The sequence below is a fragment of the Triturus cristatus genome, chromosome 7, assembly GCF_964204655.1.
Source record: "Triturus cristatus chromosome 7, aTriCri1.1, whole genome shotgun sequence".
In the NCBI taxonomy this organism is placed as follows: Eukaryota; Metazoa; Chordata; class Amphibia; order Caudata; family Salamandridae; genus Triturus; species Triturus cristatus.
This window is the reverse complement of record NC_140590.1, coordinates 1,229,798,655-1,229,825,500: the sequence shown is the minus strand read 5'-3', so window position 1 is coordinate 1,229,825,500 and position 26,846 is coordinate 1,229,798,655. Positions and strand designations below refer to the sequence as shown.

Sequence of the window (26,846 nt, the reverse complement as noted above, 5' to 3'; positions counted from 1 at the left end):
AGTAGGGCGGTATCCAGGATCCCTTGCTCCCAATACTTGCTCAGCCTTCCATACCCATCTTGACCTCATCCGACTGCTTTTTATCCGTGCTCCCTTTATCTACTCCACATCGGTACCTACTGCTGTAACGAGCAACCTACCACTGTCATCAATAGTGTTTTCCTGCCCACTGTAATAATCAATCCCTTTTCTAGTAGTCACAACAGGTTTGGCTTTTTTTTTATTTCCTATTCCGTGGTACGTCTTTACCCACCATGACTCTTATGCTTCCAACTCTTAACCTTTCATGATCTATAATTACCTCTCTGCTGACCACTAAGCTTAACCTGGAGCCAAATGTATCCCAGACTTTATTACACCACCCTGCTGACCTCTTCCCTTCCGCTACTGTTTGTCTGTGCTCTGTGCTGTCTCATTTACAATGCATCCACACTTTTTCTGCAGTATATTTACCTTTTTGCTATTTCTACTCTTGGGCCTCACTGTTTCCACTCAGTCTTCCAATATGTTATTGGCAATTCCCACTTTCCCACCCTCCTCATACTCCACGTCGTTCTCGCTATGGCACAACTCTGTTGTATTTGTGTGCTGGGTACAAACACGTACAGTGTAATCCATATGATGCGCTGCTATTGGGGTAGACGCCACCTCTAGGCAGTACATTAGTGAAATACAGAGTGGCTGACTGAAGCAGCTGCTCAGTCTTTCTCTATGTAGGTGGCACCCACCTGCACTTTGGGTTGAGGGGGGTGACAGATCTTCCCTGTAAGTGAGTGCAGTGAAGGACCGCATTTGCCTGCAGGGGATGTCTGGGTCCATTTTGTTTCTCACTTTCCCTGAGCCAGAGGGCTGCCTCAGGGTGCATTGACTGCACCACCTTTTTATGGCACATAGTGTGCCTCCTGACTGACTCTTTGCCTCTACATCCATGTCCATAGTTACTTTCTCACCAACCCAGTCTTGGAGGCTTCTCATCGGGGTCCCCACTTCCAGCAAGTCACACCGTATTTCTCAAGCACTGCCTCCACTCTCGTACAGTGTTTCCCTATGGCATGCTGATGCAACTTTTATGCTACACTGCTCCCTTCAAAACTCTGCTTTGCTTACCTGGCCGACTTATGTCAGCTCGCCTCACTTATCTCTTAATTTCGCCAAACCCAGCTTCTTGTTTCCTATCATGCCTCATCCCAATCCTCCTCAAAAACTGAGAACTCCAAAGATATATCCAGGGGTGTACAGGGCTCTGTCAATTCAGTACTCAGAGTACATGATTCCTCCATTAGGAAAAGAGTTCTCAAATATTTATTTTGTGCAAGTGTCACCAGTAGAAATTAAATTTTCTCCCCCCAAAATATTTCTCCATAGATTAGAGTTGCTGAGCAGCACCTGGCTAGATCACAAGACCTCTGGAAATCTATGGCGGTAAATCTATGGCTGAAAAAGAGTCCACGTTTTTGGAGTGGCCAAATGAAAGTTCAGACCTTAGCTTTCTTGAGATGCTGTGATGGAACCTGAATAGCTGTGCATAAAATAATTGTCTGAAACCACTAAGCTTAAGCAGTTTTGTAAGGAGTGGGGCAGAATTATCCAAGTTGATGTGCTTTGAAAGGGGTTCTATAAGATGCGGGGAAAACTTAAAAATAAAAAAAAAAGACAAGACTCCTCTTTACAAGGTAAAATCAGGTTTGCTGCCGCGGCAGGGAGAGTATCCATTTCCACATAGTTGAACAGCTGGTCTCCATTTGCTGCTTTACAAGCAGCCACTTAAATAACACCATGAACAATGCTTTTTTACGAAAGGCCAAATAGGCTACTCTGTAATTACATATTTGTTACAGAAAAACATCTTGTCGCCTGTGTCCCTAAACTGTTGATCTATTTCCCACACCTTCTTTATTGCACATCTGACCATGCTCAACTATTTACTTCTTTTGAATGCTTGTGTATATTTGTGTGTGTGTGTGTTTTATCATTCTGCTCTCAAGACCTCTTATAAGATTCTATGTAGTCTTGACTAATGCAATCTCCTGCTCTTATTCTTTGAGTCGCGTTTCTAATTTACTAGGACAACCGGATACATGCTCGTGTGCTAACCTCATACATTTCTTCAGGCTTTTACAAACACTGGTTTTCCTTCAACTAAGACCTTCCTGGTCATGTACTCTATTTCATCTCTTACATCAGCATTGGATTTGGGCCTGCACAGCTTTTTCCCACATATAATTTTATTTAGCTTTCTACTGATGTCTGCTATCGTGTAATTTCTTCATGTTTTATTACTCCAACATATGTTATTTATTTAGAGTGTACTTTTCACACAGATAATGAATGTTGACTTTTCTTAAATGATGACAATGTGATTGTATAGTGGTCATGCTTTTGGGGTTATCTACTACTAGGGCTTCAGGAGAGGTGAGATGTTCACAATCGTATGACTGTACTTTGCCACATCCCTGCATGAAGAACCCATTGATGTAGCTGTAGTTGCAGCCTGCTTTCCTCCAACTACAAGCCCTTCAAACACCACCCATTCCCACTTGCCATGCAACATTCCAGATTCCAACTCACTCACTACTGCAAAGTGTCTTCAGTCTCTCTTTATGCATGTTGTGCCTCATTCCTACAAACTTTCACCAAGTCACTACCTTGGGTTCCCTTAAAATACCCTTCAATGTCTGCTTCAGTTTCTGCATCAGTCCTCTTTCTCTTTTCCTATGAACATTTTTACCTGAAGCATGACCTCAAGTAATTAAAACTTTCTAGAGTAATGGATTCAGAAGTGTGTTCTTACTTTACCACACTCCTTCCCTTTCATGTTTGTGTTTTTCTTGTTACAGATGTTGCAGCTACTGGAGACCTCACAGACGAGCTGACTTGCTCAGTCTGCTTGGAGCTTTTTGAAAAACCAGTGCTTCTACCGTGTGGGCACCCCTTCTGTAGAACCTGTATTGACCGTGTCTGTGGCCGCAAACTCTTTGTCTCCTGTCCTTTCTGCAGAACAGAGTTCATGCGAGGTGGATACACTTCTATCTTGGTGCTGGCCAACCTAGTGGAGAAAGTGAGAGGAGAATTCCCATTAAGAAGCCTGGTGAGGCACAACGAGGGCTTATGCACAAAACATGATGAGAAACTGTCTTTGTTCTGCGAGGATGATGGTGACTTAGCTTGCATAGTATGCCAAGATGCACTCCAGCACTGCAATCACAGCTTCCTGCTGCTACAAGAAGCCCACGACCGTTACAAGGTAAGGTTCTTGTGGCTGGGACTAGCATTGGCTTTACTGTCCCAAATTTCTTGTTGGTCTGAGTTTTATTTGTTTTGTGGTGTGATGGCTCACCAGTCTCATCCTGCTGCTGCACATCTGTCTTCTGTGCTAATGGCTTACCTCTGTGTGGAGGGAGTACGAAGGATAAGTGCTTCTAACTCAAAATCTTTTCAGACAAGACCAGGATGTTTAGTGACGCAAGTCCTCTTGAAGGATTTTCTTTATTACTAGTGTTACTGTCAATGGTTGCTTCTTGTGTGATCTCCATGTGTTGTTTACTGCCTGTGATGGATTTGGTCACAACCAGTAAGCCTCTTTGCCCTGAAGAGCCTGTAATGTAGCCTATGGAGTTTGTAGTGTGGAGAGAAGATTGGGGTCTCATGGGCCACTTGACTTTCTGTAGCACCAGTAAGAGTGTAGATTTGCAGTGAGTCCTGCCAAAGGGGCAGGGGAGAGTGTAGGTAGGCTTCCATTCGTAAGTGCACAGTCTTGTTTCTATAGATTGTTATTATGCACTGCTCTAAAGCAGAATGTAAGTACCATGATTACAGCCAAGGCACCATTTGTAGGGACATTAATATGCAGAACATAGTGTGTATTGGTCTCCCTGTAACTGCCAGCCTGTGAATTGTGGTCTGCAGACCTGGTGCCGAATGCCAATTGGGCATCCACCTTTAATTTGTTGCAAAATCCTTGTCCCAAAGGAAGAATTGTCAGAACACTGCCCACCGTACTGTTTAAAATATTTCAATAGCTTGCGGGTGCCATGTTTCATTATAAGATCCACTTTTCTTTTTAAGTTTAAAGTTTATTAAAGGAAAAGTTGAAGCAAAACATGAGAAAAACATTCTATAAGTGAAATACACTCTTAGAGAAGCATAAAGTTAAAACAATTAAAAACCTATTTCTGATAATCGAAAAGGGAAATGGAGGCGGGGGGAGGGAGAAATCAAGATATCTATTACAATAATTCCTTATAACAATAAGAAGAAAGGCGGTAACTAAAATCTTAATCTCTTATTCGAATACAAAGACATTAATAACATTATAATCATAACCTTTTAAAAAACAAAGGAGTAATACGAAAATTATATCGAAAAAACAAACTTTTAACAGAATAAATGTTTGTTTGCTGCCTATTGCTTCCTGTTGTAACGGACAGCCTGCCCTAAAGCCTTCCATGAATAGCGTAGCCTCAGTTCGGCATGTCTCTTAGGCTGAATGCAGCTAAGCAGCCCATTAGCCACCCACTGAAATTCGGCAAATGTCCTTTGTGCTGCTCCCTGGACAAAGATGTCCCCCCTCTGCTCAGTAGCAGAACAATGCTGCCTTTTGCACTGGCTCATATGAGTTTCATATGTGCGAAGTTCTGCTTCATTCTGCATGTGTGCAGAACTATGATGTGGACTGTGCAGTTGGGAAGCATTGTGCTTGTTATGTATAATCGATTGTATGCATAATTGGCATAACATTGTTACTCCACCATGAATAATCACAGACCAATTACTGTAATAAAAACTGAATATAATGGATTGCCATCTCATTATACTTTATAGGTTATGTGAAATTGTGGCTGTAATGCCATTGATGTTGGAGGGACGAAATATAGGTAACAAACCTATGAAATGCATAAGATAGTGTCATATTTTAGTAGCAGTTGTGGTGTAGTGCACAGAATATTCTGCTGCTGATGGTAGAAATAACATTGTTTTTTGTCTATGTAGACCGGAGCTTTAACTTTCACAATGCTGTGGATGTAGAGACTTGCCCAATTAAGAACGGCTTGAGCTTTGTGTGGTGACACATTCTGCAGCATCGCAGTGGCACTTGGACTTAAGTACATAACTCTTTAGGATGAATGTCAATGCATGATTGCATAGTGTGCTCTGTAGGATCCATTGGCCATTAATGAATGGCCTTGTGTTTTAATGAAGTGCGAGTTTTCCTTGAGCAGAGAGAAGACCTGACTTTAAGTCTGACAGTGACAGAGGTGTCATCCCTTCCTATCAATAAAAATGGTGCAGCAGTTAGCATGGGATGTATTTATTTTAAAGGACCGCTAATGAACCTGGTATGAAAAATCCCACCCATGAAGTTAAATTGTGATTTATGTAAAACAAATGTTAAAAAAACACAAACTAAATGTTGAAGTGGACACTCCAATGGCAATCTGAATTCTCCAAGTGACCTGGTTTCTTTGAGAGCGTATGCAGACTGACTTCTAAATACTATGTGAATAGTTGTGCAGGAGGCATATTTGAACTAACTTGATATAAGGTCATTTGCTTAAGAAAATTGTTGAGTTGGTCTGTTAGCTAAAGTACTGTTTGCCCTTGAACAGGTCCTATACAGTGCCCTCTGTAGAGAACAGAAATGTATAGTTAGCTGACAATTCTTAGCGTACTTTAACAATATATTCCTGCCTCAAAGACCAATTGTGAATATAATTTTTCTTAAGTAACAGTGGAATGACCATATCTGAAATCCAAGCCATAAGGGTACATGCAATCTGGTAATGGACAACATGACCTGCAAGTTATAAGAGTAAAGTGGACAAAGTGCTTGTGCTCTCCTTTTTGAACATGTTAGAATTGGCATAAACCGAATCCGCACATTTAATTTACTTATAAGTCTCTAGTATATGGTACCACAGTATCTAGGGCCTACAAATTAACGCTACCACGAGAACTTGGTTTTTAGTTGAGGGGTGTGGTGGCCCCACTCGGGCAACTACCATAATCCTCGTCAGGGAGAACCACATGTCACTAAACTAAACTGTGTTTAACCTTCTGGTAGCTTGGTGCAAATGAAGGAGTAGGGAGTGATAGAAAGTGTCTCGTGGTGACACACGCTGTGTCTTAATACTGCCCTCACTCACACAGGTGTGACATGCTTCATCAAAGGGCTGCTACAACACACACCTACGCAGCCAACGCCTGGGGTGGAGCAATGGGGTAGGGGAAGACAAACACAAAAGAGAAATGATTTCTAAAGTGACTGGGATCACCGGAAGTGAAAGTGCAGTGTAGATTAAAACTAGCTTGGAGGTGTCGCTGTGCCTATACTTTATTCCTGGCCCCTCCGACCAGGATTAAAAACGTGAAGGATGGTGGTGTTTGGGAGATGTAATGTGTTCCTTACACCCCTCCCTACTGCCAATTGTCGACCTGTTTCGGCTGTGTATTTGTGCCCCTTGATTGGGGTCACATCGGCCTTCTTCAGGAGTCTGCCGGTCCCAGAGTATTTGTGTATCTCTCTCCCACCTCATGTTGAGATAAGAGGGTGTCCAAACCACTAGTTCAGGTCCGAAGGAATTCCCTCGACAGGACTCTGTTGATGTACTACATAGAAACAAGGGAACAAGAGACCTAAGAACAAGGGGTCATTAAAAAGGTTTGTTCTCCCTCGTGGTTCTGTGTTACAATGACCTGTTTAAAAAAACACTCCACCACAGACACGGGTATGTTACCCTAATTATACTCCTAACTTTAGGACTTAAGCCAGTTGTTCATAACAACAATTCGTTTTTCCGACCCAAAGTTAGGTGTAGATCAAAGCTATGTGTGCAACACACTATATATACACATACAATCAACAAACATAAGTTCACTCGGTGTCTCTTCACTTACCGAGTTTACCCCTAAACAATGTTTGAACTGGCGAGAGGCAAGGAGGGACCCCCCCTATAGTCACACTCTGGGGAAAGAAAGTTAAGAGAAAAAAGGATGACATTGTCGTAGTTAATGGTAACAATTACATATTGTATTCGTGTCAAGCGATATTGTTCGTTATCCGATATATAGGGTTGTCAGAGGAGTCCATGTCTTTAAGGACATAAAAACGGCTGCAGCGATCAATTACATGGGGTGGACATGACCCTGATTATTCTGCGTGTGTCGCACCGGGTGACAGATATTGTAGCCAGGTAATGATTTGCGGTATGCAGTGATCGGATCGGTGTTGTCCAACTGGTCTATATGGTTATCGCTAGATTGTGATTTACTGTAAGACTAGAATCACTGTCAGATAATCATTATTAGCGGTATGGGGGAAAACTATGAGTCTTAGGTTTAGAAAGTCCCCGTGTGCCACATCCTGCAAAGGTAACCCGGCTTTTTGGTCCTTCGGAAGAAAAATCACCTTCCATGCTCCGGTGATTAGCGTTTAGCCCGTAGTATGTGCCCCACTGCCCCCGACTCCTTACTACTTGAAGGCATGGACTCCTCGGACAACCCTATATAGGGCATCACAAACAATATCTCTTGACACTAATACAATATGTTATTGTTACTATTAACTACAACAATGTTGTCCTTTTTTTCTTTTAACTTTCTTCCCACAGTGTGACTACAAGGGGTCTCTCCTTGTCTCTTGCCAGTTTAAACATTGTTTAGGGGTAAACTCGATAAGTGAATTTGTTTGTTGATTGTATGTGTATATATAGTGTGGTGCACACGTCACTATAATCTACACCTACCTTTTGGGTAGGAAAAAATAAATTGTTGGTTATGAGCAACTGGCTTGACTTCTAAAGTTAGGAGTATAATTAGGGTAACCTATGTGTGTCTGTGGTGGAGTTTGTTTTTTAACAGGTCATTGTAACACATTGAACCGTGAGGGAGAACAAACCTTTTTAATGACCCCTTTGTTCTTATGTCTCTTGTTCCTATGTAGTACATCAACAGAGTACTGTCGAGGGAATTCCTTGGGGCCAGACCTAGTGGTTCTGACACCCTCTTATCTCAACACGAGGTGAGAGATATACACACATACTCTGGGACTGGAAGAGTCCTGAAGAAGGCCGCCGTGACCCCAATCGAGGGGTACAAATACACGGCCGAAACATGTTGACGATTTGGCAGTAAGGAGGGGTGTAATGAGCACATTACATCTTCCAATCACCACCATCCTTCATGTTTGTAATCCTGCCCGGGGGGTCCAGGAATAAAGTATAGGCACAGCGACACCTCCAAGCTAGTTTTAATCTGCACTACACTTTCACTTCCGGTGATCCAGTCACTTTAGAAATCCTTTGTTTCTCTTTGTGTTTGTCTTCCCCTACCCCATTACTCCACCCCAGGCGTTGGCTGCGCCAGGGGTGTTTTGTAGCAGCCCTATGATGAAGCATGTCACACAACTGCGCGAGTGAGGGCAGTATTTAGACACACCGCACGTGCCATCACAAGACAAACCCTTTTTATCACTACCTACTCCTTCAGTGTATAGAAGTATTGTCTGGGGGTCTGGAGTAGGTGAATCCGTTACGCTAACTCCTTCTCTTTTGTGTGAATTATAGCTTGGTGCAAAGGCATTCAGGCTTAACTTGGAGCTACTGTGTTAAGTATTTATGCAGCACTCAAACAATAACCAAGTTAAAATACAATGCAAGACAAATCCCAAATTAATTGAGGAAAAATGGAGTACATTTTATTAAATAAAATGGCACCAAAACAAATGTAATCAGTAGAACCTGAGTTAAGAAGTTTTTAACGTTTTTAGTGTGAAATGGAGTCTTAAAGAACCAAAGGCAGTCATCTAATAGTGTGAAACTGGGAAAAAGTTGAAAGGTATGACCGACCACAATGGAGTGCAGTAATGGAAATGAGTAATGGATTGGGACCTTGCTTACCTTAGGAAGTAAAAAATTATTGAAGAAGAATGTCTCAGATTGTAAAGTTTAGCGGAGCTGATGAGCTCTTACTAGAGCGAAACCAATCCTAGTTTGCTTGTGTTCAGGGAGAACCTGGATTGGCAGTTCAGGCTGGACTGTTGCCATTGGAGCAAGGTCAAGACTCATTTGCTTATGGCTGAGTTGAAATTGAGCTGGCATGGTGTACAAAATATTGATGGATTTGGATGTGGCCAGAGTATGTGACAGCTGAGAAGTTCAAGCAATACATCCCTCACTTTTTTGCATACTTTAGTGAGTCGCCCTAAGTTGGACTTGTATGTCCAGATGCTGGTCCTGTGAACACTGTCATGGGAACAAAACTATACCTGGCTAATAAGCCATACATGGGGCAAAACTGGCCCCAAGTTGCTTGTGTTCCAATGGGACCTGGCCTGGAAGTCTGGGCTGGACTGTTCCCATTGTATCAGGGTCAAGAGTGATTTGAACAGGACAGCAACATGGCTGAGTAAGACGTGCCTGTAACTAGCTCCAGCTAGAGCTACCAAATCCGACCTAAATCCTTCAAGCCAGTCAAACTCTGTTAGTAGGACCCCCTATCCTATGGAGTGAGCACTGACAGCCAGGGGGTAGAATATTCAGGGAATTACGGGTCAACATAACTGAGAGAAGCCTGAATTGGGCCCACCTGTGGCGGAAACCGGAGAAGCTGCCAGAGTCACGGATAATGAGGGAGCAGCCTGGCCTCGCTCCCACATGACTTCCAGGAGAGAGTGGAGACAAGATCGCATCGGGCGGAGACACGACCTTCCCAGGTGATACACCCACTGAAATGGAGCCCTGGGCCGTCCAGAGGCCTGGTTGGGAGGTACCTCGCAGCTGGGAGAAGGAAACGAGACTGCCCGGAGTGACTGCATCCGGCCTGAGGGCCTGGAGAGGGTGACTGGGTTCAGCCCTGAGGCTGCAGCCCCCTCGCACCCTCCACCAAACATTGGAGCAGAGAGGGGAGGTCAAGATAGATGGCCGACGCGTGCCCCGAGATCAGCCTGGGCCCTTGGACAGTAATGACTCTCCACTCCCCCGCACAGACTGCTTAAGGTAGGAGATGCACCCAGGAACACAGAAAATGAGAAGGCCCCCCTGATCCTGCTTCTGGACAAACCGAGAGTAGGGCTGTGCAGCGAGAGGGGCTGCAAGGAAGCAGCCAAGACATTATACTCCACCGCCACAAGTGCTGGCCCATAGGCCTGGAAACACCAGCCTCTGGATAAACTGAGAGGCAGACCGCGAGGACTGAAGGGACTGCCTGGACATGGACTAGACACGCTACCCAACCGCCACAATCGCCGGCCCGGAAAACACTGGTGAGAGGCCACACAGAGCGTGGCCAATCTACCCAGAGGTGAAGGACTCCATCCACTCTGGGAGAAGGTGAGTGAGATCCCCCTTCTTACCCCCTCTGAAGTAACGGATGAGCAAGGCCATATGACCGGGTGACACCCAGGGCAGTGGTGAGTGAGGACTGGAGAGGCTGGGGACTAAAAAGCCTGAGACTTTGGCCCAGGCCTATAGAACCAAAATTCAGACCCACCCATTGTGCCAAGCAAGACCGCAAACATGAGACCCCCACTGATACAATAATAACAAAAGTAGGCTCCACCTTGGCCCTAGGGAGTGAGGCAGAAGATCAAAGGGGAGCCCTGAGAGCAGCAACATTTGGAGGCCCCACTACAGAAAAGGCTCTGCATGACCCAGAGCATCTGGTCATGTGAAGACCAGGGACAGGGCAATAGAAGATGGGGGGGGGGGGGGGGGAGGGCTGGAATAAGTTGAGTCTCCCTTGCAACAGAACATTACCACTAAAACCGGGGAGAACTCCCTTTACAAAACCCTAAGAGAGCCTCCCAGCCCCTTGACAAACTAAACTGGCAAATCGAGGAGTAAACCCCTGGTAAAGAATACAGGCAAGGGATCCGCTAGAGGAGCCATAAGTTGGATGCTTAGACACGATAAAATAGGGAGGGGAAGACCTGAGAGGGCCAGACACAGTCCTAAAGATTAAAATTGACCCTGAATTGGAGACTACAAACATCCAACATCATGGGCAAAGGCCCTAAACCCCCCAGACGAGGAACGATTGACCAGTATACCAGAGTGGTCACCCGCCTCCTGACTCAACAAAAATACCACTCCCGAACACTGCTGCAAGCGATTCAGTTGTCCAGGACTGCACTGGAAGACAGGATAGGAGAGGCCCGTTCAGAAGTCGCACTACTCCATCAAGATCTATGGAACCTCTCTGATAGGGTGACGCAATCTGAAACCTGTGTTACAGAAGCGGAGAAAGGAATTGACAAAAAAACTTCGGAAAGGGGCTTATGAGCTACAGATGACCGGCAAAGACATCCTTTGGTGCATCAAAGAAGCCGAAAAACGGGCACGCAGAAACAATCTATGCTTTGTGGGCTTTCAGGAGGGGGTTGAAGTGACAAGTGCCCCGGACTTTCTGATCTCCTGGTTAAAAACATCATCTCACCAGATAAGTTCTCCTTGATTGGTGGTTATACGGGCACATGGGCACTTAATGCCACGCCCCCATCGGGTGCATTCCCCCGGCCCATCATGGCGAGATTTCTTTACTTTCAGGATAGAGGCCTTATCCTAAGAGAAGCTAAATGATAAGGCAAGATCAGACTCAAGAATCATGATCTTCACGGACTACAGTAGAGTGGTGCAGCATCAGAGGTGAACCTTTGATTCTGTAAAAGCAAAGCTCCGGGCCCACCAAATCCAATATATGCTTATGTTCCTGGCAAAACTCAGTTTTCTTCATGAGAAAGAGGCTTGGTCCTGGGTTGGAGAAAAGACCAGTGCAGAGGGGGGGTGCCACCCACGAAACAGTGACCAGTCCCAAGGGATTGCAAAGTAGGAGGAGGAATGCGGAACAGTGAAGGAGCCTTCTGATTGGGGTAACCCCCATAAGTGTTGCAAGGGACCGGAGGTCCCAAACGAGGCACCCTGGCTCCAAGGGAGTCTACCAACAAGACCGCACTAAAAACCATGGATGGAGACAGCACAAAAGACTGAAGAACCAGAACCTTTTGGACTTGGCGGCGCAGGGTACGCCTTAATCTCCTGGGTTCTCCTGCTTAGCTACACAGAGACACGAGGACACTCTGTCGGCGTAAAAGATCAGATTTATTAGCTTCAGCTAGTACAGTTGTCCCAGAAGTACACGAGGTAGGTTCTCAGGAGACTGCCACTTCACTCTGTGGCGTACAACCTTTATAGCATATATGAAAAATATACATTCACCAAATACACACCCAGAATACATAAGAAAGAGCCAATAAGGAAAGTTGGAAAACAGGACCGAGCCAATAGGAAAGGTTTGAAAACAAAGTATCAGATGACTCGAAGAAGCCTTTCCTCCAGCTGTGTTTGTCACCCCTCCTTCAAACTAATTCATTAACAGATCTACAACTAACTTGCAGGTGGCGAGATACGTTTGTGTGTATCGGAGGACAGTTGTGAAACGAGAGAATGCTAGCAGAGGACAGCGAAGGCCAGACGATAAGATAAAGTCAAAGGAGAATAGTGTGAACCAACAGATAGTTGAGACGATTAGAAAAACCAGACCGGGATTAGTGTACTCGGCCAAACCTAACACCAGCTTTGCAAATGGAGGCAGAAGGCTAATTTTGACACAAAGCTTGCAGAAAAAGACTTCGATCGTCGTGCTGCCTGAGTGAGGGCAATACAAGATGGCGGCGGAGCACAAAATGGCAGGTCGATACGATCACAATCGAAGTTCCTCAGACCCTCCTTTTGCCAGAACTCAGGCAAGATACTCGGGCTTATATTAATCTGAGTCAATGTCGATGGCCATAAGGTCATCGAGCTGTTGCTGTAGCATCATTCTGATATTCTCTGTTCTTTGTGGCTTGGTTTTAGGGATGCACATAGTAGCACAGAGGCCACAGATGGCGGGGCCGCAGTGCATACAAAGGCAACAAGAGAATATGATGGCTAAAACTACTCCAAGGAACGTCAATATTTTCCAACCCCATTTGGACAGTCCCCAGAACCACTCCAATAATGACCAATCTCCTTCGTCTTGATGAACCGACTCAGAGATCATGTGTAACTTAGAGATAGCTTGGTATACTGTCGGAGCGTCGTCATGTATGAAAATACAGCAACTTGACCCGATCAATTTGCATACTCCACCACGGTCTGCAAGAACCAAGTCTAAGGCAACTCTGTTTTGTAAAGTCATGAGACGATCTGCCTGTAGTTCTGCCGTGATATTACTTAAGGCTCCTACAGTGATGTCTATGGTGGTTTCTACGACACGAACCAATTGCCTTATATTTCTGCTGTTGGCCATTGGACCCCAAAAAGGAAGAAATCCTTTGAGGAAATCTCCTCCTTCTTGTCCTGCTGTGTCCTTGGAATTAATAATCCCTCTGCCGTATCTATTTCGATGATGATTTGCAGAAGCGGTGTATGTAGGGGGAAGAAGGAAAGCTATATAGCAAGTACCGGAGAAACCCGTTGGCAACCACGTGTAAGCCCTAATATAACAAATTAAGTATGTGCCTTGAGACGGCACTAGAGGAGGCGAGTTTTGAGAGGAGTAGACATATGTGTGGGAACAGCTATTTCTTTGTATAGTGTCAGCAGACTGACCATTATCTGTAGACAGAAATTGCCCTGATGTGGTATAGTCCAAATCGGTGAAGACTTACCTTTTTTAACTTTATCACTAAGGCTAGTGACCTAATGGGTGACGTTCCAGTTAGTGTACGCTTTTCTTTCGTCAATGGAGGTCTTACTATTTTCCATGATTTTAGCCATAGCTACCATTCCCTTTATCAACGAACTATGACTAAAATCCGGATCACTAATACGTGAACTAACGGATCGTCTAAATTTGCTTTGATAGGCATTGGAGAAGATAACAAAATAAGCCCAAGCAGAACCTTCATAGGAGAATGGAAGGACTAAATACGGCATTCCTTTTTCTACGGTATGTGGCATGAGTCCACACATCCAACAGTCAGTTGTATTGATCACTAATTGATGTTGATGTAACAACTGGACGAAGGAATTGTTGTAATATTCAGTTCTTCTCATGAGTTCATGTTGAGGAAGGGTATGAAATAGATGTGGAGAGACAGTAGAAGAAGACTAAGAGGTAGGAGAGACAACTTTTTGCTGCAGAGTAATAACAATCCAATTTATACATGCCAAAAGAATACACAATAATATAATAATACATAAAGCAATACCACAACGACTATACATTGATTTACACTGATTCATTTTATCTTTACTTTCTCTTTTGCCTAATGTAGTTTCCATCTTTCTAAGTGGATGCTCACGGCAATCTTCCTCAATCACTTAGTCACGATTGTCTGCCGTCCTATGACACTGCAAGTCCTGCAGGCCTATTGCCACTACTCAGGTCGCAACTAAGACTCCTACCGTGACCTTGCAACCGGGACAGAATACTACATAGGAGAGAGAGAAATCTTAAGAGTTCTTTGGTCTAGGTCTAAAATTATAATGTTCTTTATCAGGTGTAGTTTGGTCTTGGAACAATGTGGTCGTATTCAAGCGACGATGTGATGGTATTGCTTCCTGAAGAATGTCGTCGTCCTCTTTCTCAGACAATGTTCCATTCAGGTGTGCATCACTGAAAGGTACAAATCGTGGAACTTTTTCACTTTCTGAGTCACCAACACCCCTATTAACCCACTGATCGAAGGGTAGAGGCAAAGGCACTTTCTTACAATGCACACCGTGAATCCAAATTTTCTTTCCCTCGACTTTGACTGCTGTTCTCGTGGTTAAAAGTACCAACCGAGGCTCCTTCCACCTGGGCTCCAAATTTTTCGTCCTTTGGAAATTCTTGGTACAGCCCCAGTCACCTGGTTGGATGGAATGACCTGGGTCTATAGAAACCTCCGGCAAAGCACTCTGAACCTGTTGATGGAGAACACGCAATTTAGTCGTAAGGTCATGCAAGTAGTCAATCAACATTGGATATGGCAAGTCTGAGTATTTCTTAGGGCGAGGGACTCCCCATACGTTAGCCGGGCGTCCAAAAATCACTTCGTAATGGCTAAGTCCCAAACGAGAGTGTACTGCAGTTCTGGTGGACAGAAGAGCCAGTGGCAAAGCATCGGGCCAATTGAGTCCTGTACTAGCCTGAACTTTTGCTAGCTTTAACTTTAAGGTTCCGTTGTAGCATTCTACTAAACCCGCTGACTGTGGATGATTTGCCGCATGAAACTTTTGCTTGATACCAAGACCCGCACAAACTTTTTGCATGACTTGGCCCACAAATTCGCTCCCATTGTCACTCCAGACAATGCGCGGCAAACCAAACCTAGGGAAAAATTATTTTAGTAGAACTTTAGCTGTGGATAAGGCTGTGTTGTCTTTTAGAGGGTATGCTTCTATCCATCTTGAAAAGGCGCATACTACCACCAGTACATATTTGAAGTTGTTGCATCGCTCCATATGAATATAATCGATCTGCAACACCTCAAATGGATATGTCGGCGGAGCAAAGTGACCTGCTGGAGTTGGGGTTCCCTTTCCCGGATTGTACATCAAACAAACAGTACAATGCTTCACTACATTGTCTGCACACTTCGGGATTCCTTCATTTTGCCACACTGGAGCTAGAAGCTTGCATATACCTTTTGCACTTAGGTGAGCTGGACCATGTGCCATAGTGACCACTGGCAGCACATAGGCATCTGGTAACAGCCAACGTTGGTGCTCAGATAATTCCACCCAACATCCCATCCCATCTCATCCAACATTCCTGTACTTTCTTTCCACTTGCTCAACTCTTTTTCTGTAGCCTCTTTCTGAATCGCTCTTACACTTTCCACTGTATCCTCATACATTCCTCTCTCTAACCCAATTTGCAGGTCCCGCCACATACATTCGACTTGTAGCGTCTCTCGCTGTCTCTTTCGCTACTCCATCTGCAAATGCATTTCCTCGACAGACATCCTCTGTAATCTTTTTGTGCGCACTACACTTCACAATTGCTATTTGGGCAGGTAAAGAAAGTGACTCAAGAAGATCAGTCACTAATTGACAATGTTGTATTTTAGTGCCATGAGAAGTAAAGAAACCCCTTTCCTTCCAAAGACGCCCAAAATTAAACGCTACACCAAAGGCATACTGACTGTCGGTATACACGTTTTACTCTTTCCTTTTGACAATACACATGCTCTCGTTAAAGCTATCAATTCTGCTGCTTGAGCTGAATTGTGTCTGATACGTGCGGTTTCCACAACTGTATATAAAGTAGTAACAGCATAGGCTGAAACTGTATCTCCATTAGGAAGCTTGAAACAAGAACCATCCACCCATAGAATTCCATCCGATTTCTCTAGCTGCGTATCTTTCAGATCAATTCTTCCTTTTGTCTCTTCCTCGGTACGGAGGAAACAATCATGTTGTTCTTGGTCATCTTTGTCCACTGGAAGAGGCAACAAAGTAGCTGGATTTAAAGTATTACATCGTTTGATATGCACGTGACTAGCCAAAAGCGTCAACTCCTATCCAGACAAACGAGCACTCGTAAGATGCTGCGTTTTTGTTCGGTTTAGTTAGGTGTCCACTGCATGCGGCACCATAACAATAAGTGTGTTATCTAACACTATTCCAGCAGACTGTCTAATAGAAATCGCTGCTGCTGCTGTTGCTTTGCGACAACTAGGCAATGCTTTAGCTACTGGGTCTAACGTAGCCAAAAAATATGCACATGGTCCCTGTTTGTCTCCAAATCGCTGCGTTAAAACTGACAAAGCACAACCTTCTTTTTCATAAACGTAGAGAGTGAAGGGCTTACTGTAATCGGGAGTACCCAATACAGGAGCGGAACATAGAGCAGTACGTAAGTCAGTAAAACTCCTCTGACATTCGTCAGTCCATGGAAGGGGCTGAGGCGTATCTTTTAAAGTGAGTGCTAACAAAGGCTTGGCCAACAGAGAGAAGTTAGGGATCCACTGCCTACAATAAGAAGTAATACCCAGAAAGGCACGTACCTCCCTTTTGTGTGGATGGCACAGACATTTGCGCAATCTCCTGAATTCGTTCTGGGGTTAATCGTCGTCCCTCCTTTGATAGGAGATGACCCAAATAGGTAACTTCTCTACGAACGTATTGTAATTTTGAAGGTGAAACCTTATGATTTAGATCAAACAGATGGCACAATGCAACAGTCACATCTTTACAAATATCTTCTGAATCAGCAGCAATCAACAAGTCATCCATGTATTGGATAAGAGCAGCACCAGACGGCAAATGAAAAGCATCAAGAGGACATTTTAAAGCTTGAATGTAAATAGAGGGACTTTCGCAATAGCCCTGAGGTGCGCGCTTAAACCGGAAGCTTCGGCCTCCAAGAGAGAAGCCAAAAATATCGCTACTCTCTTCAGCAATGGGAATACTAAAGAAGGCATTCTTTAGATCGATAACGGAAAACCAAGTCGCTGTGGAAGGTATCATTGTCAACAAAGCAGTGATATCTGGTACTACGGGAAATTGCGGCCCAACAATTTTGTTTACCTCCCGGAGATCAATCACGAAACGATATACAGGAGGCTGAGAAGGATCAGTACGTTTAAGAACAGGAAGAATAGGACTATTGCATATGTTACCTCTCGTTTCCTCAACCACACCCTTCTGAATCAAATCGTGAATGATTTCTAAAAGCGCTTTTTCACCTTCAGTAGAAACTCCATACTGCGGAATACGTGGCAATTCAACATTAGGCTTAAGAGTGACAACATAAGGCGGAATCTCAAGACAACCCACATCGTTCGGACCCGTGGCCCAAAGCGTTGCTGGAAGAGAAAGCAATTCAGATGGAAACTGATCTTTGGACAAATACATTGGAGAGATCAGTTTTTGTCCTAGAGTAAGATGTACACCAGAAGGAGAACAATATATCGTAGCATGCATTCTTTTCAATAAGTCCAGACCCAACAGATTCTCACCGCAACCATTCGTCAAGAGAAGTGGAGCTTCCAAATCATAAGGGCCAATTGAAATAGGCAAAGGGCAAGAAACTGGGTTACGAACAGGGGCGCCAGAAAATCCTACAGAAACATTCGTTAAGCCAGACAAAGGTGCCCCAGGGAGTTTGGAATGAATGATAGAACTTCTCATCGCACCAGGATCTAGGAGAAATGGCTCTGAAACACCAATTGTAGTGACGTTAACATAGGGTCCATTCTGATCTACTGGAATCGACACAACTCCCTTACTTTGTCCATGGCTGTCCTAGTTAGTGTGAAGATTTTCATTCTCGCTTTCAACATAACAATTCTCATTATAATATTGCGTAGACCTAACACTTTGCTGATCAAAATAGTTCACAGAATTGGGAGGAGGAAGGGAACGTTGTTCTTGAGTTGACATACCTCGACCTCTACCTCTGTTTGCTGACTGGAGGCCAGCACGACCTCGTGGAGCAGATGATGCTCCATTGCGCTGCAATAAAATCGGACAACTACTTTTAAAATGACCTTCTTCTCTACAATAGGCACATTGATTAGGACCTAACAAAGGTCGCGGAATATATGGCTCAGGTTTTTGATACAACCTCAAACTGCGGAGGCTGTTGAAACTGAAGCTGAACATAGCGAGGAGGATAAGCTTGTTGTAAAAGAACCTTTGTTTTTAGTTCTTTCGTCTTTTTCTCTTGCTTTTCTTTTTCTCTGTTATCATAATATTGTGCAGTAGCCAATATCTGGGCAGAAGAAGAAACAGCCCATGAACTTTCAGAATCTTTCAATTTGTGTGACAACTCGGGAAGCAAATTAAATACAAATTTGTCCACACATAATCGCTGACCACCCTCTGTAGCCATATCTTGACCACTGTGATCAATAAATGTCTCCTCGAAACGAGTGAAGAAATCAGAGACACACTCATCTTTCTTCTGTTTGCATGCTGCTAATTTATCCCAGTTAACTCTCAATGCAGGCATCATCGTTTTCATTAATGTAATAATCCTACCAGGGAGTTCCGAAATCAAAGCGTCGGGCTTTGCACCACCCACTTGGTCTCTATCTGTGGCAGTTATAATATCCCAATTAGCACCTAATTCCTGTGCATGATTCTCTTTACGAATCTTAGCCCATATTGTCTGTGGGACTACATTTCCCATCAACATATCGATATCGGCTAGATTCATGATGCAAGCATCAACTGTCATAATTCTTCATAATAACCTGCAGGGTTCTTACGAGGATCCGGTAGAGTCTGCTTAAGAGCCAAAACTTCAGATCGTTTCCATGGAACATGTACCCATATACGTTGGAAATGAGCAGGAATAGCTGGAATATTACCTTGAGCCGCAACTTCCTCCTTCCATACTGGAGGAACCTCTCTCATGGGATAGTTTTTCAATGTCAGTCTAACCGACGGATCGGACTCGAATTCACATCTTCCCATTCTTTAATGAGAGTATCACACATTGCATTAAAAACATATCTTTGCGTAGGCGCATTCCATTGTGAGAAAGTAGGCATAATGTCAGGTACACTATACTGAGGACCTTTCTTGATCCATTTACGTGCAAGAGAGTCCAACCTTTCTCTTTCTTCAAAATCTAGGAACTGACTACGAGATTGTCTTCGAGCAAAAGCCGGAGACACATTTAAAGCTTCAAAGAAAGGAGATAGAATACCTGTGACGGTATCCGTAAGACGCTTACGCACAGACGGAGAATTAGACATAAGAATAGGGGACAAGGTATTAGGCGAACTAGTGGAAGGAGACCCGATAATTGCAGGAGGAGCAGAAGGCAAAGGTGATCGAAGATCAGGAGATGAGGGCAAAGAAGTTGAAGTTAATGGTAAAACCGGCAGAGGCGGTAATACTGGAGGAGGCAAATGCGGAAGAGCCGGAACAGGCAGAGGTACCGCTGGTGGCTGAGCAGGCTGTAACGGCTGAGGTGCATTGGCATTTTGTGCATAGGGCGGAGGCAACCTTAATAAATGGGACATTAGGGGATCTTCTTCTGTATCTTTCTTATTATCAGAAGGGGAAACAGGCAACACCGGATAGCATTTATCTATTGCCATACGATGCTGTCGTTCTGCGATTTCAGTCGCATTATCAATTTCATCGTCTTTAAACTGTTGGGCAGCCTGTATAATTGTCATACCCTGTGCTGTCCTATCTCGTTTTGCTTGCATAATTTCTCTCTGTTTGGCTTCCTTGCGCCAAAGGCGGAAAGAGTCAAACATTGCCGGCCGGGCTTTTCTTTTGAATAGAACTGCTTCCAAATTATCTAGCACATCAGAATCGAAACTACCATTTTCTGGCCATTTTAAAACGCCATCTTTCTTCGTGTATCGGGTCCATGCCTCGTTAAAGGCAATGGGGCCAACACCATGTTTTGAATAGAGCTCATATGTGGGAGTTCCAACCGAAGAAATCGGACAAGAGTCCTCAAGTCGGGAATCCCTATTACAACCTAAGCAACAAAGTTTTCTAAACTTAGTCAGACCAGGCATCTCGTGATTTCACCTGACTGTTCACAAACTTCAAGGGGGTAAAACTCTGTTTACGCAGCACAAATGCACTTACCCTCTGCTTCGGCTATTGCAATAGTCTAATCTAAGGACCAGAAGTACTAAGAAACAAAGGACAAAAATTGAGGGCGCGACCCACGAAATACTTAACTAAGGACGTCTTCTTACACCAACAGAGGCCCGTCTATCGTCTCGCCTTACCATACATCATCAAAGGAAGGGCCAAGGCAGGACGGCAGTCAGGGCAGCAGTCGTTAGTAACCGTCAGGAATGAGTAACCGCGCTGCAAAAGACCTTCGGACCACTTTCGACATACAGGGGTCGCTTGATGTGGCTAGCGATTCCTCCAGAATTTTTTTGCGGGGTTCCTCACGAACTTCGGGCAGAACTGGTACCACTGAAGCCGCCCCACGTTGGGCGCCAGTTGAAGAACCAGAACCTTTTGGACCTGGCGGCGCAGGGTACGCCTTAATCTCCTGCTTAACTACACAGAGACACGGGGACACTCTGTCGGCGTAAAAGATCAGATTTATTAGCTGCAGCTAGTACAGTTGTCCCAGAAGTACACGAGGTAGGTTCTCAGGAGACTGCCACTTCACTCCGTGGCGTACAACCTTTTATAGCATATATGAAAAATATACATTAACCAAATACACACCCAGAATACATAAAGAGCCAATAAGGAAAGTTGGAAAACAGGACAGAACCAATAGGAAAGGTTTAAAAACAAAGTATCAGATGACTCGAAGAAGCCTTTCCTTCAACTGTGTTAGTCACCCCTCCTTCAAACTAATTCATTAACGGATCTACATCTAACTTGCAGGTGGCGAGATACGTTTGTATGTATTGGAGGACAGTTGTGAAACCAGATAATGCTAGCAGAGGACAGCAAAGGCCAGACGATAAGATAAAGTCAAAGGAGAATAGTGTGAACCAACAGATAGTTGAGACGGGGTTTAGAAAAACCAGACAGGGATTAGTGTACTCGGCCAAACCTAACACCAGCTTTGCAAATAGAGGCAGAAGGCTAATTTTGATACGAAGCTTGCAGAAAAAGACTTCGATCGTCGTGCTGCCTGAGTGAGGGCAACACAAGAGGGCGGCGGAGCCCAAAATGGCGGGTCGATGCGATCACAATCGAAAATCGAAGTTCCTCAAGACTCCCTAACGGAGAGCCGAGAGTTATCCTTTGGAGACCAGGCCCAACACCCACTCGCTAGCGAAATAGCGGCCCTGGAACAAGATATGGAGACAGAGTATGTCTACCTCTTCCAAGAGACCTGGTCACTGCAGCCCCTTTATCGTACAGGATATGTGAACTTTTACAAGGCAGCTACTTCTACAGGGGCAGGAACGCCTTGAGGGTGCCTTACAATATGAGGGAAAACCACCATCTTAAGCTTGGAGAAGGAGGTTACAGTGAATTCCCCAGACATTAGATGCTTTAGTTTGGCCACTCACCCGGAAGTGACATATGTATCCAATGTATACTGTAGACCCATTAGGAACCAGACAGAATCAAATGTTGTATATCTGAATGAGCATTTAGCTTCACTTCCAGCTTCTGCAAGGAAGATTTCGAGGGGGAGATTTTAACTGTCAATTCGAACCATCGAGTGCAGATAGCTATGTGCTGACAGCAAATGTCAAAGAATTGAAATGGTCAACATGTTTCAGCCAAACACTCCCCGTAGAGATGTAGCTGCTTCCGCAGGACCAAAGTATGTAAAGGTGTCCTAACTTCTGACATTTGGAAATATTTGTACAATTCCTTTACAGCCATTTGAATGTTCTGGTGTTGGAAAACATTACATTCTCCAGCATTTCCTTTCACAATTCTGCTTCCCCAGCAGGCTTACATCGTTTACTTTACAGAATCATCTTTCTTTGCAGTCCGAGAATGAAAAGTAAATGCCAATCTCTGTTAAAAAGAAAAAAAGCAACAATTTGTAAGGCATAGCCTGTTTTTTGACTTGTCTTTGAGCACCCAGCATATATGACAAGCTAGAAGCACAATTTCATTATATTTCTCTACTTATTGGTCATTCACCTTCTGAACTTCAGCAAGGTTATTTTGGTGGTGGTGCAGCACCCTGACTACCCCTACTACCAGCGCCTGTGGCTAACTTCAATCTGAGTACATCTAGAGGGAAATCCTCATTTGTTCAGATTTCTTAAGTAATGTTGCAGGGAATAGAACTCTGCTTGGGACCATAGAACACCAGCTCCGTACCTATGAGCCAGAGTCCGATTTAGCTATAGTTCGTCACTTGCCCTTTTAACCTTTCCAGAGAAACAAGTGAATTGGCACCCCAGAACACAACCTTTACCCTCACTGTGATCGTGGTGACCAGACACCATTTTGCTCTCACTCATTCTTGTCCACAATACGATAAACAAGAGACACAAAGGAAGCTTATATTTATTTAACTTATATCCTGCTCTAAGATGCAGTATTTGCACCACAATTCGAAAACAAATGCATTCCAGAAATATCATTAGCATGGTTAATCAACCAAATACCATAAAAAGCCCTGTCATGGTATAAGATAGTGAAGCTAAATGATTATATATCAAAGATCTCTGGAATTAGTGGTGGACCCCGTACCTTAAGCATACATAGACTGATGTTGTACATTTCAGCTGACATGGTGATCGTGCTTCAGGACCTTTGCTCAGAGTGTGTTTATAGAACTTCTGTCCTCCGTTATGACGAGACATATTTGCTCACAAACTGCAACCAAATTCTCGTGATATGTTTGGGTGCTAGTGCCTGGCCAGAGAGAATAACCAGGGGCATTGTTGGTTGACCTTGTTTATGGTGTTCAAACAAAATCCCAGGAAAAGAAAAAAACACAAAGGTATGCAGGTTCTGTGTAAAAATACAATGTGTCCCAAAAGCAAGCATGTTTATTGTAGTAATGTGTGCAAAAGAAATGCGGCCTACAACGTGCACACTAGGCTAATGTAGGGAAAAGGACCATGGGCCATGCTAGAAACATGACAGAAAGAGAAGTTCATTTGTATGGATATTTTCAGTGTGTCCCAGGAAGTGGAGGCCTTCTAGGTAGGTTGACCAGATTTTCAGAACCAAAAACTGGGAGAACCATTGACAATAGAAAAAGGACTATGTTGGCACTGGTCAGTGCAGTGCCCACATTTAGTCCTATTTCTGTGTATGTGTATATTATATATAATATATAGCATGAAGAATTATTGTCTCCCTCTGCCATGGGCAGTTTTGTGATGCTATCCTTGGGTGATAGGCCCCACATAGTTTGATTAATCCCTCATTAAATCCTGCGTCAGTGAGGTTAGGCAGCACAGCAGGAGACTTCTTAAACACACTTTGTTCCTGGTGTGATGATAGGACTGATGTGAAAGTGAGCTTTCACAGCATGGCAATAAATGTGCATGCTTGGTAGGCAATCCCACATGGGCTGGTGTTGAGTGAGCTGGCTGCCCCTCCCTGTCCCACAACTCTGTCCCGAGGTTTCCTCGTCAGAGTGCATAAAATTGGATGCTGTTGACAACGCTTGAACCGCCGAGGGAGGCTTCGACATGTCAAGATGCGTGGCTGGGGCTGCTCTGCATGGTAGGACTACCTCGCTGACCCAGACCAATCTATCTCTCATGGCTCTGGTTGCTGTGGGGTGCGGCTTTTCGGAGGTGTGCTGGATGAGCCTCGGCTGCTTTGGATTCTCGTGGTCGCTCTGTGGCTCTGCTTCGTGAATTACCGCGGGTATATCGGGACAGTCCTTACTCTTGCAGGATACTTTAAAAGAAAAAAAGGAGGAAGATGCTCTTTCTTCTTCAGACTTCAAATCGCAAGCCAAAAGCTGTAAGCCCTTGAGGGTTATTAGAGCGCTGTTAGAAATGGGGGTCTCAGTTCAGTTCATAAACTTTATTCGGGTAGCTTAGTACCCATAAAAGCACAGCATCATAGCAAATTGAATAACAGGCGGAGAGTAAGAGATTGCATGATAAGTGAATTGTAATGGTATAAAACATAACGACGAATTAAATAAGAAATTGAAGAGAAATTCATTGGTAATAAATGGATCACGTTGTATAAAATATCAGTTCATCCAGCAATTATACAAAGGTCTTCAAGCATAATTAAAACTCAAGGATTGGACATGGTCTTACGTGTTCGAATGGCGATTCTCAGAAATGTGCTTATGCGAAATCAACTCATCAGCCAGAGTGAGCATACACGAATAGGCAGTATCCAAACTAATAGGCCTCTTCTTTTTAAAAAATGGATATAAAAGCCACTTTATATATTTCATGCAATATTAGCAGAAAAATAGAAAATGTAAGATTGATTGGCCACTCGCATGGACATGGTACGTGATCAAGATTGGGGTGGTAACCAAGAGGGAAACACAATGCAAATTTAACAAATCCTGCTATTAGACGGAATAAGAGGCTCCTTTCCCAATGACTCATAGGTAGGGTGAGATATATAGGTAGAGGATGGTGATACTGTTCTATAGACATATAACTAAGAACAGAAGATTTCTTAGATTCCATACCAATCCTTTCTGTATTATATAGTGAATAAAGGGCATCTCTAAGCTCTTTTTTTTTGTGCACGGTTTCAACTATGCTAGGGTTTAAAAAGATGTATTCTTTGTTAACACTGCGCAGGCTTAGGTGCACTCCAGTCAACCAAGGGATATCCATCCCTTTCTCACACTTAACACAGTCCGTAATAATCTCTTTAGTTAGGGAGGCAGCCTGATTCTTCCAAATTGATCACCAAAAAAGAGCTGGTCGGGCAAGTACAAAATCTGATATATAATTAAGATTGAGGTCTCTGTGACCGATATATTGTGAAGTGGAAATTGGGATGCCCAACAGTTTCCTGCAAAACCTGTTTTCTTCCTGTTGAATACTGGAACTCGCAATACTCCAAATCTCCGCCCCGTACGTGGCTACTGGGACACATTGTAATTTAAAAAAAATTTGAATGGCTAAAATAGCGCCACTGGTCTTTGGGCGGGAAAGGCTAAGAATTGAGTTGATGGCCTTTGTGAACTCGCTCCTGGAGTGAGCGAGGTGCTCAGTCCAGGAGCCGTTCGCAGCAAAGACCAACCCAAGATAGGGGAATATGCGGGTGCTTGTCAATTTCTGGCAACAACAATAGAGCTTAGCTGACGTTTCCCAGGGCCACGGGACATTAAAAATGAATTTTTTAAATTCACGCATAGGTCCAAACTATCCATATGTTTGACAAATGTCTGTACTAAGATACGCAGAGAATTCGGGGTGCGGCCTATAAGGACCGCATCATCTGCGTATAATAACACATGAAGAGTTTTCCCATTGATTGTGGGGACGTCTTGGGTCGAGGTTTTTAACGATTTATTCAGCCCATTAAAGTAAATAATAAAAAGGAGGGGGGCCAAGGACACAGCCCTGTCTGACCCCCCCCCCCTTCCTACCTTAATGGCCCCTGAGACCTCGCCACCCATGCCAATCCACACCTGTGCCTGGAGATCTTTATGAAGGTATGCTGAAAAATGTACCAAAGGCTCATCCAGCCCATAGGCCAGAAGGATAGTCCAGAGCTTTGACCTGTTAACAAGGTCAAATGCTGAGGACCGATCCATAAAGGCCAGATAGACCGGGGAGTTCCGCGCAATGGTATATTTCCCAATTACCAAATTGCAGTTTAAACATTGTTCATTTGTACCAACCTTGCTACGGAAGCCTAACTGGCAGGGCTCTAAAATGCCATTTTCCTCTAACCAACCTAAAATCTTGTTGTATAAACTCTTCCCAATATTTTGGATCAATGAGATCGGCCTATAGTTACTAGGCAAGACCGATTTTCCCCCCCCCCCTTTTTAAAAATTGGAACTATGATACTCTTGGCCCACGTATCGGGTAGCGAGGCATGTGTTTAAGTTATTAAACATTCAGAAGAAGCGGGGCCCAAAGCTCTGGTTTCCATTTTATAAAGTCTATTGGTAGCCCGTCGGGGCCGGGGGCTTTATTCCCAATGCTCTGGTGGATAGCCTCTTCTACTTTGAATATAGTTATCTGTATGTTGGTCAGTGGACCAAATTCATACTGATCTGTCTCTGGTGAGGGGGTGGCATAGATTTTTGAGAAGTGGTTTTCCCAAGACACACCAGAAATAGCACAGCTAATAGGGGTTAGTAGCTGACCCATGGATCGAAGGCCAGAAATAGTTTGGAAAAATCATGAACTACCTCTGTGTGTGTGGTTTGTAATGACAGGCAAGAATTAATAAGATGCATGTTGTCCTTCACTAGTGTCTTAAACAGTTCGCCACTATCCGCACCCCTCCACATTAGCCTTAAGTTGTCAATTGAAGGCACAAGGTTTTTAGCCTCGCATT

General features: G+C 44.0%; 1 protein-coding gene across 1 annotated transcript in view; it reads left to right on the top strand.

Annotated features, from left to right (window-relative positions):
- LOC146811679 (zinc-binding protein A33-like) overlaps window positions 1-26,846 on the top strand; it is a 137,870-nt gene that overhangs the window by 35,859 nt on the left and 75,165 nt on the right. The window contains exon 2 of the mRNA XM_085614521.1: window positions 2,838-3,244. Within this exon, the coding sequence (XP_085470647.1) occupies window positions 2,838-3,244 (407 nt within the window). The remainder of the gene's footprint in view (window positions 1-2,837; window positions 3,245-26,846) is intronic.